This window comes from Aethalodelphis obliquidens, unplaced genomic scaffold (genome assembly GCF_003676395.1).
Source record: "Aethalodelphis obliquidens isolate GAN/ISIS:26980383/991018 unplaced genomic scaffold, ASM367639v1 scaffold2, whole genome shotgun sequence".
NCBI lineage: Eukaryota > Metazoa > Chordata > Mammalia > Artiodactyla > Delphinidae > Aethalodelphis > Aethalodelphis obliquidens.
In genome coordinates, this window is record NW_020837946.1 from 11411957 (window position 1) to 11428046 (window position 16090).

Below are 16090 nucleotides of genomic sequence, written 5' to 3' on the forward strand. Positions count from 1 at the left end.
TTATATATTATTTTATATTATTATTTATTTTTGACGTACCACCTCTACCCTTTTCTGGAAAGCCTTCCCACTTCCACTCGGCCTCCATCTTGAGCCCTCCTCAAAGGAGCTCAGAAGAGACGCTGCCCCCATAAGGCCTCCTGCCTGTCCCAGCCGGTGTGGATGGGTCCCCCCGTGTGAACCTGCTTCCCTCCCGTGACACTTCTCGTACCCTGACCTGGAGCTCTGCTTGGGTTCGAGCGTGGATGTGTCTGACCCTCTGGATTAGATTGTCAGCCCATGCTCCTTAAAGGGGGCTGTGTGGACGTGTGCGAAATGCTCACGCTGGCTCCCGGCCCACCATGGATGCTCTAGAAATAGAAGTTGCCTATGTCTGTTTCTCCTCCTTGAGGGAAGGGGGTCCTTTTTTGGTATTTCTTTGAGGTGATCACAGTAGATGGCACCTAACAGGTAGTTAATAAATCCACATAAATCAATAACTTAAAATTCAGAGTTCAGCCTGGACAGGATTTGGGAGCCTGAGCTGGTGGCCACATGCAGCATGTATGTGGGGACACCCACCAAGTCCGAGGGAAACGGGAACGGAATTAGTGGGAAGTCTCTCCCCTCCGCGTCTTTTATTCCCACACACAACATGTAAACCTGGTAGTAAGTGACCATCTCACAGAGTTCAGATTTTCTTGGAATTTCAGGTAGGGCCAGAAATAAGCACTTTGAGCCACAGAAAGGAGCATGACCATTGCTGTACTCAGACCTTTTAAAGGTTCAGTAGCATCCTGCATTCTCAGTGTGGGACACTGGGGATTACCCCTCTGGTCTTTTTGGTTTTCAGAGCCCTCACCTGGGAAATAAGGGTTTGTACTGGAGGGCTGGTCCTGTCCCTCCCAGCCCTAACACCCTGTGGTTCTGTGATGTGCGGCACGACTTTTCACATGTGACAGCGATTTAATGGCTTCCAAAATACTTTGTGACTCTGCCTAACGTTTACCCAAGCATCATTATGGTCCCTCTTTAAGGATATGAATGAGGTGGACTTGGGCAGGATTTTAAATTATTCTTTATCTGTTTCAAGGGAAGAATCTCTGTTTCTTTGATGGAGGTCTTCTTGTAGGGAAAATTACGTGTCTTCGTAGACTAGGATGCGACCTTTTATAAGTTCTGCTTTAGTAACTAGTTTGATAATAAAGACACCTTCTATACTTTTTTCCAGAATAAAATATATTTGTATTGTTTTCCATTCAAGGGAGTCTAGTAACTGTTAAGTCAATAAAACTTTACAGTTTGGTAGTTTTATACACAAGAAGGTCAAATGGCTTAAAACTCAAGGCCTGTCTTAGTTTTTTTCGGTTTGAAAACCAAAATCACACATCAGCAAACCAGTCTTTCCTTTGGGACTTTTAAATCACTACAGTATATACAAGTATCTTTCCTGCAGTTTCATTCACTTGTCCCTCACACTCCTAAGAGCTTGCATTCCATTATAAAAATGGAATTTCCTTGGGTAGTTTTAACTGTTGTTAACATTTTTCATATCATTAAATTATTTGCACACAAAGTTCTAGAATTCAACCTCTTTATCACTCACACAGCTGCATTCTAGTACACTCTCTAACTGTAGCCTGATAAATGGTTCAGAGCAATTATTTTCATGTCCCAAAGTTTGTGTAAGTCAAAATTATGTTACATTTTGAAGGAAGCAAGTTCCAGTGACAGCGGAGAAGTTGGCACATTTGGTCTGTCACCACCCCTTCGTGTCTTGGTTTTGATTTCTTCTTTTTCTTGCTGCTTCTTTCTCCTCCAAGCGCCAACTCCCTAGCTCATTGTGTCTCTACTGGAGAATTCTCTGATAGATGCTGACACGCTCAGCGGCCTTCAGGGGACAGCAGGTGACCTGAGTGAGGGGCCCTGGGAAGGGGCCTCAGCCTTGGGGACTATATGAGGAGCAGAGCAGTGCGCTTGTCATGTAAAGGCATCAGAATTCAGAATTAAACAAACAAACAAACATAGTGCCTAACAATTAAACAAATTTCCTGGTAGAATTCAACCCGCCACGTGCCAGCTTGTAACTGGTTTAGCTTGTTAAAGTGTTCTCCTTGTCATGAATATTAAGCTTAAATTTTGAAGAATGGAGAACTTGCAGAAGTTGAAAGAATGAATCTTTTATGTCAGTGCATGGGAAGTATTTCTGAACAGGGTATGGGAGACCCAGCGGGGGGTAGAGGGGGAATATATGCCTATCATTTTATATTATTTGGCCTGTTAGCTGTCACTAATAGCTGATATCTATACAGAGGAATAACTACAACTAATTAACATGGCTTTCAGCGTGCTTGACAATCTGTCTCTTTAGATCCAGCGTTTGTGCTTGAAAAAGGAGAGAAAGCAAGCTCATATCTGCCTGCTACTTTCATTAAATAATTTGCCAGTATTATTTACCAAACAGGCCAAGTGTACGAAACCTCACTGAGGAATCCTAGTTGCAGAGGGCGTCTGAAGGTAGATTTTGGCATCTCTGCCCCAGTCAGTCACCTCATTAAACGGGCAGTGATTTGCAGCCTGAACCCTTGGTCTCCCGTGTGGAGTTCAATCCCATAGCAACGATGATTGCTGAGCTCTGCGACCCAGTGTGAACCGTGGCCAGGCGGGTGCAGAGCTCAGCAAATGTGGGGCTAGGCTGAACTTGAGAGGATCAAGGTCATTACCAAAGTGGAGTCAGCCTTTGTTGTTGGTGAGAAATAAGGCGCATCTCAAAGCAGGGCGTATTCCACGCGGGAACACAGGGAGTGGTGTTTGTGATTCTGAGAATACCTCTCTAGTGCAAAGGCAGCTTCCGACTAAACTAGTTGAAATGCTGAATTACAGAGTTTTAGGAAAGAAAAGTGTACTTCTCCTTTCAAATACCATTTTCAATAAGTTGCCAGGAAATCCACAGGGAAACATATGTCTCCAAGGTGCTCTTTTGCCACTCCTCTGTCATACATACATGAACTTGCAGTTCACTCAGCAAATAAACATTCATTCATTCCATTCATTCAGCAAACAGCCGTTGAGCGTTCACCATGTGCCAGGCATCTGACGAGGCTGTGAGGCCTCGGGGATAAAGAGCACAGTCCCCGTGGCCTGGAGCTTGGGCTCCAGCAGGAGAGACAGGTTCACCTCCCGGCCGTTAATTCTGAGTGCCTGACGAGTGCCAGGCGTGGGGCGGTCTAGGTGCCTGGGATGCATCAGGGAAGAGGACAGACGAAGATCCTGGTGCCCTCCCCAGGTGGATATTTGGTGCCCTACCTTGATTTTGCACTGGAGCCTGTGTGTGTGGTAGACAGTGCCGGGGAAGCTTGGACCTGGTGGAACCGGTGGTCAACTAGCAGTGGCCTGGTGGAAGCATGGTGTGTTCATTCCTAGGGCTGCTGTAATAATGACCACGTATCTGGTGGCTTTAGACAACAGACATTTATTTTCTCACAAGTTCTAGGGGCCAGAAGTGCACCAGCAGGGCGTCACCATTGCCATACGCTCTCCATAGGCAATAGGGGAGACCCCCATTCCCTGCCTCTTCCAGCCTCTGGTGCTGCCGGCATTCCTTGGCTTGTGGCTGCATCACTCTCATCTCTGCTTCCATCTTCACATCAGCTTCTCCTCTGTGTGTCTGTTTCAAATCTTCCTCCATGTCCCTCCACGTCTTATAAGGATACATATAATGGCATTTATACCTAGATAACGCAGGACAAAATCCTCATCTCAAAATCCTTAACTTTACCACATTGTTTGCCACCTAAGGTGATATGCACGGGTTCTGGGGTTAGGGCGTGGACATATCTTTTTGTGGCCACCCTCCAAACCACTGCAAGTGTTTGGGCAGAGAGAACAGCCCCTACTGAGGCCCTGAATTGAGAAGGAGATGGGGTGGTATGTTTGGTGGACCAAAAGGTGACCGGAAAGGTTTGATCCTGCAGGTGAGGGAGCAAGTGGTAAGGGATGCAGTTGAAAAAGCAGAGACATAGTTTATCCTGAAGAATAAGCAGAGGATTCGAAAGACTTTAGGAAGAGTAGAAACAGGTTGAATTTGCGTTATAAGAAGATCGTTCTGGCAGCTCTTTGGAGAATACAGTGATGGTGGTGCGGGGTGGGAGCAACCTTAGGAAGGACGTCAGGAGGCCGCCGTCGCGGTCACGGTGCCTTAGCAAGGGCGTGGGCGTGGGCGCAGGCGTGGGCGCGGGCGTGGGCGGGGTGGGGGAGAGGATGGGTGTCGGAATGTTTGGGAGGCAGACTGGTCGGGAGAAGGAGGCTCCATGCGGGGTGGTCGGGGTTAGGGTTAGAGGCGCCCAGGACGCCCAGGGGCGTGAGAGCAGCTGTGTGGGTGGCGGCCTGTGGCCGAGGAGCACGTTTTGGGGGATGATCCTGAGTCCAGCTTTGCATGTGGACCTGTGGCCGGGGCTCCTGAAGGGCGTCCGGGTGAGCGAGGGAAATAGAGGGGGTGCTCAGAGTTGGATGTCATTGACCCCATAGAGATGGACAAGTTTGCCCAAGAGGAAGCGAGAAGAGGGCAGGGCGGCCCAGTGGAGTTGCAGGGGCAATTCCACCCAGCCCGCCTGCCCCCAGAGGAAGGGCAGCCAGCGCGGGAGACACAGGCAGGAGAAAAACATGGCCAGGGCCAGGGGCAGGGACACCAGGAGAGCAGAGCAAGGAAGAGGGAGGGAGAGACGCCTGGGTTCAAGCTTCTCAGACGCCGACCAGGAGCTCTCGGCGCTGCCTGTTCCGTTCCCACAGCAGGTGTGCGATGCTGGGCTGATGTTACGCCGTTTCTAAAAATGGGAAAACCACTCTTCCATGACCTGGCTCAAGGGGTGACCTTATTTTTTTTTTATTGAAATATGGTTGATTTACAATGTTTCAGGTGTACAGCAAAGTGATTCAGTTTTATACACACACACACACACACACACACACACATATTCTTTTTAAGATTATCTTCCATTTTAGACTATCACAAGATATTGAATATAGTTCCCTGTGCTATACAGTAGGTGGGGGACCTTATTTATTGTTCGGTGGCAAAGCCGTGTCTTCTAGTTCTCAGTGCGGTGTTTTTTTCCCACTGCACCAAGCTGCCTCTTAAGAAAACAGCTGATCTTTTTCTTACATTTTGTATCTATGTCATAGGAGATGATGGATGTTCACTCCACTTATTGTGATTCATTATGCTGTACATCTTTTTTTATCTTTTTTGTTTGTTTTTTTGGTGCACCGTGCAGCTTGCAGGATCTTAGTTCCCCGACCAGGGATCGAACCTGGGACTCAGGAATTCCCACTGTTTTACTGAGATATAATTGATACACCACTGTGTAAGTTTAAGATGTACAGCATAGGGAATTCCCTGGTGATCCAGTGGTTAGGGCTCCACGCTTTCACTTCTGAGGGCCGGTTCAATCCCTGGTGAGGGAATTAAAATCCCACAAGCCGTGTGGCATGGCCAAAAAAAAAAAAAAAAACCTGGAAGAAAAAAAAGATACAGAAAATATAGCTTATTAATCGAATAAAAAGACATTAATAAGTGAGTTTTACCTGACTGGTTTGGAAGACCACCTTATTGTCCTGCTTATGTTTATGAAAAAAAATAGTATTCACTTTACATCCATTAAAAAAAAAAGAACACAGCTGAAGATCCTGAGTCAGCGTTACTACAGGCTAAACTGACAAATTTATGCCCTCATTGAGTGAGGTGAACTTAAGGTACAAGAAAATACTCTGCCATTGCAGTCCGGTCTCCTTGGATTGTCTACTCTTTGAGTTAAACCTTTTTGTTATTTATTTTATGATCCTTCTAGATCTCCAGCAGTCCTTACATCTGTGATACAGGAGGACCCTGGAGGCACCAGCTCTTTAGTTGCGCATTGATTCCCGTTTGAGGGTTTAAGTGATGTTATAGTGCCACCTAGGGGCTGAATGGTTGAATTACAGTCAAGTGTTAAAAAGGCAGAGGGGTGCTGCCGAAGGCTTCTTTGTTGATTTTTTTTTTTTTTTTTTGCGTTACGCGGGCCTCTCACTGTTGTGGCCTCTCCCATTGCGGAGGCTCCGGACGCGCAGGCTCAGCGGCCACGGCTCACAGGCCCAGCCGCTCTGCGGCATGTGGGATCTTCGCGGACCGGGGCACGAACCCATGTCCCCTGCATCGGCAGGCGGACTCTCAACCACTGCGCCACCAGGGAAGCCCTCTTTGTTGATTTTAATAATAAAAGGCAATGAGTATATGTTTAGAATTTATACTGTGTAAGGCAGTAGCCAAGGTGCTGAGGTGGTAATAAAAATTTACACAGATTCCTGGCCTCAAAAATCTTACTGGACGACATCACCCCAAGCAGATATTAAAGTAACATGCACAAAACAATAATGGAAAATAGGTGCTGAGCCTATTTAGGTATTATGTTAATTGTTTGAGGGTGGACATGAGAGTTTGTACCAGAGTGAGATTAATAAGGACTGGGGTGAAAAGGGAAGCATGTATGACTCTGCTTCCCCCAGGTGGCAGCCAAGTGGCCTTGGGTCACTTGCTTCATCTCTCTGAGGCTCAACTTCCTCATTTCAGAATGAAAAAGTAGGTACAGGATGACTTTTTGCTTTAAGGATGTGAGGATTCCATGAGAAGAATGCACAGTGCTGTGTCAGTGCCCAGAATGGAGTAAGTGCTCAGTGAAGGGTACGCTAACATCGTCATCATCATTTTCATCATTGCTGTCATCATAGTTTTGGTTGGAGGAAGGTTGAATTTGAGCTACCGACGGACAAAGGCTGCTATTGCCTCAGGCAAACAGAAGGCGCAAGTGTAATTGGAGCAGAGGGTGTAGGTGTGGACACACAGGGACTAGGGTTGGCTGGGGTGGAGGAAGGTAGACTGTGCTCATTGCAGGTGTTGATGGAAGCAATAACACAGCAAAGGGAAGACTGAAGGTCAGTTGACAGCTACATGTGGAAATGGGGAGGAGACTGGAGTTAGAGAAGCTGGGGAGGCTGGTGGTGCTTGTGTCCCGCACCTGAGATGACCAGACCACGACCCAGGGTCTCCACGGTGGGATGAAAGAAAGACCGACACCTGAGATTTAATTCAAAGAAAGATGTGATAGGCTTGGTCTTGGGACGGAATGGATAAGGAGGGAAAGGGGGGATCACCAAAGCTGACAGCTGCGTGGGGAGTTTAAATGATGGAAGGAGCCAAGTTGCCGTCTGCTGAGTCAGGGAAGAAAAAGGCAGGGAAACTAGTCTGGGATGAGCTCACCTCTGAGATGATGAGTGTAAATTTACAGGGAAGAAGATTCAAGGAAGTTTCTAGAAAACAGAGATAGAGGATGGGACTAGAAAACTAGATTTGAGAATCACAAAAATGGAGGTCTTTAACTCATTTGATGAATACTATTGTTTCCCCCCCCAAAATAACTTCATAAGAGAAAATAAAATACATCAAGATAAAATTTTTAAAATGTTTACAAATAAGATAAGGCTGGAAGCAGCTGAAATGTCATGGTAGGCAGAGCGTGAGTGTGGTTTAGTGCAGGGACCCTCCATGGTGCCAGGATGATGCCGTGGAAGGAGGTGAGGTTTGGAGAGAAACTGACTGATCCAGGTATGAACTCAAGCTCACTAGGCACCTCAGTCTGAGTAAGCTATACCCCCGTAGGCTTTCCTCATTTCTACAGGGGTAAAAATCTCAGTATTGCTGGTTGGATTAAGTGAGGAAAGGTATGGACACTGGGAGGCGCATAACCAAGCTTAATAAAGAAATACCTTCCCCTTCCTGCGACGCTTTTGATGATCAATGTCATGATCTTATTGACCAAGGGTAATTTGGAAATTTATGTGTAACTAGTATAATAAAAGCATCTTTCTTACTCATTTGTTCATTCATTCATTCATTCATTTATACTTCCTTTCACTGATTCTCTGGTTAAAAAAGAGCAAGAAGTAGTTGCACAAAAAGTGTGTTTGTACGTGCATTTGTCATGGTATATCTGTAGCTACTTCTTTCAATCCTCATACTGCTAAAATGACAAAGGATTTCTTAGATTTTTGTCATTCCCCATAGGGTTTGGGCCCTGGAGGCAAGCAGATCTGTGGCAGCCCAAAAGGCTCTTGTGGAGATTTGCGTTTTAAAAATGTCCATATCCTCTTATCTGTTGGTCTCGTCTACCAAGTGTTGTGAAATAAAAATAGTTTGATCTTAGCCCAGCTCCAGAAACGTGCCTGACACAGACGATTAACAAGGCAGAATCCTAAAGGAATGTTCCGGCTTCAGAGAGCCAGGTGTAGGATTCCATGTCCACTCTGATTGCCTCCATCCTTTATTTGTACAGCTGGCCCGAGAGCCCAGTGCGCCTGTAGCCACAGTGGGGAGGCGCGTATAACAGGTCTGATGACACGGTGTCAGCCTGGCCTTTGGGTAGAAGACGATGGCCTGGTGGCTTCCCATGGCATGCCAGAGCTCCCTCAGCTGTCAAGCCGATTGGCATTTCTGGATTTAGTGAATCCGTTTTCTGACTTCATTGTCTCTCACAGAAAGTCGGAAACCACAGAGGCAATTCCATGCAAAAAAAAAAAAAAAGAAATTCAGAGATCCCACATCTGGAAGCCAGCCATTCCCCTGGGCATTTTTTCTTTTTGCTACAGTGACTTCAGTGCAGTGGTCCATTGCCTATCGTGGGTGGAGGGTGCATGGGTAGGAGTGGACTATTTCTTAAAAATTTTTTATTTTAAAGATGCAAAATTCCTGTGATTATTTAATGATTCTGTAGTTATAGAAATGTCTTTTCTGGGCTTGTTATTTATGTATGCCCCTTCATCCCGAAGTTAATTCTGGTGTAGTCTGATAAATTAGTAAGCTCAACTATTTACTTTTAAACATCATCTTTTTTTCTTTTACTGACTCCTTCTTTTACATGAAATAACTTAATGAAAGTGGAATTGTTCTCTCCATCACTGTGGATAAATTATTTACTCAAATTGGGTGAACTAACAATGACTATTTCAAAGATTGGTGTTTGGGAAGTTTCTGTGAACAACTTTCTGACAGATTTAATACTGTTATACAAGGTTTAGAGTATTTTTTACATTTATCCTTTAATAAAATACCTATTAAGAGGAAAAAACAGCACTGCATAGAAAACAAACCACAGTCTGCCCCATATAAAAGTAGGCATTTAGTGCTTTCTGTTAGTTTTTTCGCTTTTCAAGGTAGGGGTTGTGTTTGCCATTTAGCATGGTTGAAAAGAAGATGGAGGACACCTGTGTCATAGCTCAACAGCAATAGACACCAGACATTACTGTGTTCAAGGCCACTTGCTCTGCTCGCCCCAGCGTGGAATCATCTCAGATCTGCATAGCTGTTCTCAGCCAGACTTCCAGGGATGTCAGTTTAGAGACAGGAGAAAGCAGATCCTTTTCCTCCTTTAGTCTTCCTTTGGGTTGGGTGGGTGGGTCTGACATTATTTTATTTTTATTTTATTAAGTATTTATTAATTATTTTATTAAGATTTTAATTATTTTTATTAATTATTTATTATTATATTTTAATTTATTTTTAAGATTAATTATTTTATTAAGATTTTAATTGTTTATTGTTTATTCTATTTTTAATTATTTTTAAGATTAATTATTTTATTAAGATTTTATTAACATTATTTTATTAAGTATTTATTGTTCTCTGCCTGTCTTAACATCGTGGCCTTGGGCACCTAGACTCTGTCTTCCAGGAGCTCACGGTCCGGTGGATGTAGGCCTGGGAACTTACAGACAAAGCGGTGATCACAGGAGCCAGTGAGAAGTGTTATTATAGAGGCGGCTTGGAGAGGCATTTAATTCTGAAGGGTTTGGGGCCAGGGCAGGAGATCAGTGGAGTCTTTCCGGGGCGGGGGGAGGCGGGGATTGAGAGATGACATGGAAGGCATGGGAGGGACACTTCAGGGACAAGACACCGAAGTCTGTGAAAGAACAGAGCTTGTTGAGAAACGGCAAGGATGTCGGTGTGACCGATCAGGGCTGGGGGAGGAGGGGGAAGGGAGGGAGGAAGAATTTAATAATGCAAATTACCATCCCTCGTCGTACTTCTGTTTGTGAGTGTTTTAGATGGCACTTTCTCAAACCAGGACACATTTCTACGTTGAATGGAGTTGGGTTTTTTTGGTTTTTTTTTTTTTGCGGTACGCGGTCCTCTCACTGTTGTGGCCTCTCCCGTTGCGGAGCACAGGCTCCGGACGCGCAGGCTCAGCGGCCACGGCTCACGGGCCCAGCCGCTCCGCGGCATGTGGGATCTTCTCAGACCGGGGCATGAACCTGTGTACCCTGCATCGGCAGGGGGACTCTAAACCACTGCGCCACCAGGGAAGCCCTTGAATGGAGTTTTATCATTCTTGCCCCTGTGCTGAATATTTCCACTCCTTTTTGTTTTCTCCCCAAAGTTCCATTAGCTCCCTGGATCCGGCATCACGTGTTTAAATGAAATACATTAAAGAGAATTATAGCCAGTGAATTGGCTGTCCTCTCTGTTACCCTTTATGTTCAAACATGCATTTTGTTGTTTTTAAATAATACGTTATTGTGAAGTACAGCATTCACAAAAGATAATTTAGGAGTTTGTGTGAATTATATGCAAGACACAAAGATAATTTCCATACTTAATGAAAAAGCAGTTATTTCCTGAGCCTTTAATTTAGGAAAAATGGGAGCTTTTCACTTATGGTAATTAATCTAAACCAAGTAAGATTAATTAAAACAGGTAGAAAAGGTCAGCTGAATTCATTATTTATTCTTACTTCTAGATTGTAGTTTAAAAATTGTATAATACCTAGAGAAAAGTAAGATGCCCTCAGAGTGCCCCCAGATGGTTTGTGCCCATAGAATTGACTTTATATATTATTGTTGTCTTTTCTGTAACACATATTTATACATTTAAGCTTCCTTGAAAATGCTGAGCTTTTAGTATTTTTATGGATACTCAAGAAATAGTAGCTATTATAATGATGATGAAGAAGCATGAGGAGAAGGGAAAGTACAAATAAAGTATGATTTTGATTTATAAAATTTAGGCAGATGTTAAAGTTTGTCGGTAATGTTAGCAAGGTCAATGACTTAATGATGAAAGAAATCGTAATTAATCTTTATTATAAAAGTCACATTTGCTGTTGATAAGATGCTCACAAAACAGACTTTATCATTGCCCTGGTTTGCATTTCTCACTCTTGAGATGTGGTAACGTGCCATTTCTTGTATATCCGTCTAGAAATGTTCGTTTACAAACATATGTTAAGAAAATGTATGTCCATTTGTTTCTCTATTGGTGGGATCATATGATACACGGCTTTTTTTTCCCACTTAACAATGAACTATTTATAATAACAATCATGTATAATAACGATAGCTAGCATTACTGTGCAGGCACTATGCTAAACACCTTACATGCATTGTTCTTTTTATGTCCACAAGCCACTGACAGATAAAGAAGCTGAGGAACAGAGGGGTTAAGAAACGTGCCCAAGGTCCCACAGCTAGTAAGTGTGGGCCTGGGCTTCACACACAGGCACTGACTGCAGAACCTGGAGCTCAGTCACTCTGTTTCTTCTTCATGAGTATCACAAGGCTGTTCTATATCCATCCAGAGAGACCTGCTTCATCCTTCAGTGTCTGGGCCCTGTGCATTTCCCTGAGGCCTATTACTTCAGTGCTCCTGTTTTCGGGGGGAGTTAAGGGGGGGTCTCCAGCTGCCAGTCTCTTCATCTCTTTGTCTGTGGGCTTTCTCAAAGCCCCAGGAGCAGACACTTCCCACCCACCGTCAGTGGCCCTCCACCAGTGAGGTAAACACCCTAACTCCCTTACCCCGGGCCGGATAACTCTGAGGTGTGTATTCTACCTTGACACCCAGAGTTTCCGCTCTGGGTTAAGCTCCAGTAACCCACGGTGGTAACTGGCTTGATAGCACAGCCTTATGGGCTGCCTTTCCTTCTCTGTGTCACATCCCTGCTCCTTCATCCCGTCTCCTTCTCACCATGTCTCCTTTATTCTCAATTAAACCGTTTGCATTGATGCCGTGTCCTAATTTGCTTCTGGGGCACCCAGACTAAGACAGCCTGTGCGGTATTTCATTGTATGAAGATACCATAATTTATTCAGTCAGTTTCATTTGGGATTTTTATGGGATTTCCAGTTTTTCTTGTTATTACCAAAGATGATGTGGGGAATATTCTTGCATTATTGTCCTTAGACCAGGACAAGCAGGGCTCCTGACCCCAGGCCCCGCCTCAGGCAGGGCCTCACTGGGGACCAGGACCGATGGGTCCCAGCATCTGTTTCTTCCCTTTAAGGTTGTTAAAACTCAAGACAGTTTAGGTGGTACAAACAAATCTTATTTAACACCTCATGAAGTGGGCAGCCTCTGTTCCCGAGGTTCCGGAGAACTGCAAAATGGGGAGAAATCAAGAAGCCTTTATAGGATAAAGAATAAGGAACAAGGAAGAGAAAAATAGAAATGAATAAGGAACAAGGAAGTACGCATAGAGCCCGAAGTTGGCTTGGCGTCTGGCAATTAGCTGCCTGGATGGATTCCATTTCTGTTTATGAGGAGCGTTTACAGGGGCATGGAAGTTACATAAGTTTGCTGAAGTGGCACCCAGGCAGCAGCGGCGTCATCTTGGGCTTAAAAGTAGTTTCAACAGGATGCTCTCTGACCCTTTATCCAGTGGGAGTTGACTGCATGAGGAGCTCTGGGGTTCATGCTCTTGGGCTGGGCTGGGGCCCCATGGCCGGGCCCTGGTATCCAGAGGGTGGCCGCCTGATAGGACAGCCTCCCTTGCCCGCTTGTGGGATTTTGTTCTTCGTTCATGGAATTCCTGAGATTGGGTCACCAGAATGACACTGATACACTGATTTCAGGTGACTCAAATTTTTATGTAGGTGGGACTCTCCAAAACATATTTTTCCCTGGGCCCCATACACCCAAAGGATAGCCCTACATTCTTATACAGGGTCCCGTGCATGGTTAGAGTTGAGCACTAAGGTTGAAATTGCCCAGAGGTTTAAAAGTTCTAAACAGATATCTCTTGAAATCCACTCAGCTTTTCTCTCCACATATCAAGACTTACTTGCTCTCTGAATGCAGTTATCCGTGTTGTTTGGGTCGGGAAAGGGGATATTAAATGATTTTTTCTTAAATCTTTGGAAAAATTTTAAAAAGCATAAAATAATTGCAGGTGACAGCCTGTCTTCAGATGAATACAGAGTGTTTTCAAACTGTAGTGAAATAAAGCATGGATTTTGACCTGTGTTAGACAACACAGCTGGACACATTAGCCACCACAGGGCATGGTGTCATGTGACCAGATCACCCTGCATCGGCGAAAGCCTTGTTATAAACGTCTCATTATAAAACTTCTCTTTATTTAATCTAAGAGTATTATCTTAAGAATGCAAAAGCGAGTTATTTAAAAAAACATATGAATCTGAGATACTTTCTGCTCACATCAAATTATAGACAGAGATTGAATGCTGAGGCTAGAAGTATCATTTAGAAACCCTGATTTTAGATAGACAGAGACTGAATGCTGAGGCTAGAAGTATCATTTAGAAACCCTGATTTTAGATTCTTAAATTCATTTGAAGAGCCTCATTGTTCCCATGAGTTGATTATTTCATAAAAAGTAAACAAGTTTGAATGTGTAAAATCAATCTGTATGTCATAAAGATTACATTTGATAGAATAGCTTTTTGCAGCATTCAAAAATCACTTTCCTGATCATACAGGGCCCTCGTAGAGTGTGTCTGGAGCGGATGGGTGGTCAGGCTGGACCACTAAGCCTGTGAGCATAGTCACTGCCACATCTATCCCTCATTCATTCATTCATTCCTGAGCCAAAGGCCACGGTAGGTGGTAGATGGAAGACTTAACTGGTGAGCAGATATCCCTGCCCTTATGGTGCTAGTGTCTAGTCGGAGAGCAGACAACAAACTAATGGGCAAATACATAATTTAAAAACTGTGAAATGCTAAGATCCTAAGAAGGAAGTGGACAGGATACCCTGAGGGAGACTAATGGGGGTGAGGTTGGATTGGAGATCCTAATTCACTGGTGGCAGTTTAGGAGAGATCCACGTTATGTGCAGATCTAGAGAAAGAGCCATCCAGAGAGAATGCTCGCACCGAGGCCCAAAGACAGAAAAGAGCAGCGTGGCTGGGACTTAGTGAGTGTGGGGTGGGCACGGCATGGGGTGCAAGGGAATCTGGGGCCACACCCTGTAAGGCCTGGAAGGGAGGAGCACGAGGTTTATTCTACATGTAGTGGGAAGACAATGAAAGTTTAAAAAGCAGAGCCATGCCATGATGATTTCTGTTTTCTTTGTCTTTTTAATAAATTTATTTATTTATGGCTGCATTGGGTCTTAGCTGCTGTGCACGGGCTTTCTCTAGTTGCGTTGCTGTGCGTGGACTTCTCGTTGCGGTGGCCTCTCCTGTTGTAGAGCACCAGCTCCAGGCATGCGGGCTCAGTAGTTGTGGCTCACGGGCCCAGTTGCTCCGTGGCATGTGGGATCTTCCCGGACCGGGGCACGAACCCGTGTCCCCTGCGTTGGCAGGCAGACTCTTAACCACTGTACCACCAGGGAAGTCCCTCTGATTTCTGTTTTAATGTCACTTGAAGAGAGGCAGGGAGGAGGGTTAGAGGAAGCTGGAAAGCCATTTGGGAGCCTGGAACGCCGGTCCCACTGATGCTGACCTGCAGGGTCACAGCAAGGCAGACAGTGAGGTGCGTGAGTTTCAGACCCATTTCGGGAGTGAAATGCTAGGAATCGATCATGGGTTAAATGTAGGTGTGGCAGAAAGAGGAATATCCAGGATGAATCCCAGGATTCTGGGGCTGGATTCTGGGTAGATAGAGACAGTGGATGGAGAATCAAATTTGGGGGTAAAATCAAAAGTTGCATTTTGGATTTTTTTAAGGTGAGGGTACCATTGTATTCAAGGAGATGTCAAAGAGGCAGCTAGATACGATCATCCGGAAGTTAGAGAAACTGATGCTGAGACATACCAACCTTCCTACTCCTAGAAAGAGCTGTGAGGCTCCCTGTCGTAACTGAACATTCATTCACTGCAACAGTGCATCTAAATGCAACGGGGAACAGGCTTAAAGGGAGCAAGGAGTTCCTCATCTTTGTCCCAGAGATGTTCCCACTGTGGGTTTAGGGGGAGAACTGAGTTCCTGAAACTTCTTTGCCTAAAATAAAAGGTGATGTTTTCATTCATGGAAAGAAAGTTGGATTGCGTAAAAATAATGTGACACGGAGAGCCTGATTCCAAACTATGGATAAGAAATTAGATAAAAGCAGCTAAGAAAGAAATGTGTCCCCCTAAAAGGCAGACAAATTATGAGCCATTTGAAGTAAATAAAATATCTGGCACTTTTTCCTCACTCTTACCTTGTGTCACTTACATAATGCTAATGAGACTTTGATTTTTAAAAATTCCTTACTGCACTAAACAGCTCAAGATTTATAAATTTCAATGACAGAAGGAAAATAGTAAGAGAACTATAATCAGTTTATAGATGTGTGTGTACATGCAGTAATTCAAATTTATCGTACAGCTTTGATTCAGATGGAAAAAGGCAACATTTTCTTTTTTTATAATTAGTTGATCGTTCGTGCTTCTATTATTACATTTTGCTCCATCTTTAATTTTCCAGTCTTCTGTAAACCCAAGTCACTGTATTCTTTGGTTAGAAAATATTACTTAAGAGTCATCCATCCCCCTGCCTTTTTAATCTTGCTTCTTAGGGTCAACCAGGACCACCAGGGCCACAGGGTCCTATTGGACCCCTGGGGCCACCAGGACCCATTGGAATTCCAGGAGAGAAAGGGATGAGAGGTGACAGTGGCCTTCCTGGAGCAGCAGGTGACAAGGGTGATAAGGTAAGCCTCTTCTTAAGTGAAAGATTCATATTAAACCCTCACCAGAATTGCTATGCCAGATTTTTTAATAATCGCAAGTAGTACCTACTGGAACCTTAGAAAAATCAAGTCTAAACTCCTCTTCGATATTCAGTCCTCATTCCTAACCCCTTTCC

General features: G+C 44.5%; 1 protein-coding gene across 1 annotated transcript in view; it reads left to right on the forward strand.

Moving 5' to 3' along the window:
• Positions 1–16090, forward strand: part of COL4A4 (collagen type IV alpha 4 chain) — a 117909-nt gene that overhangs the window by 14916 nt on the left and 86903 nt on the right. The window contains exon 4 of the mRNA XM_027119748.1: positions 15801–15935. Coding sequence (XP_026975549.1) covers positions 15801–15935 — 135 coding nt within the window. The remainder of the gene's footprint in view (positions 1–15800; positions 15936–16090) is intronic.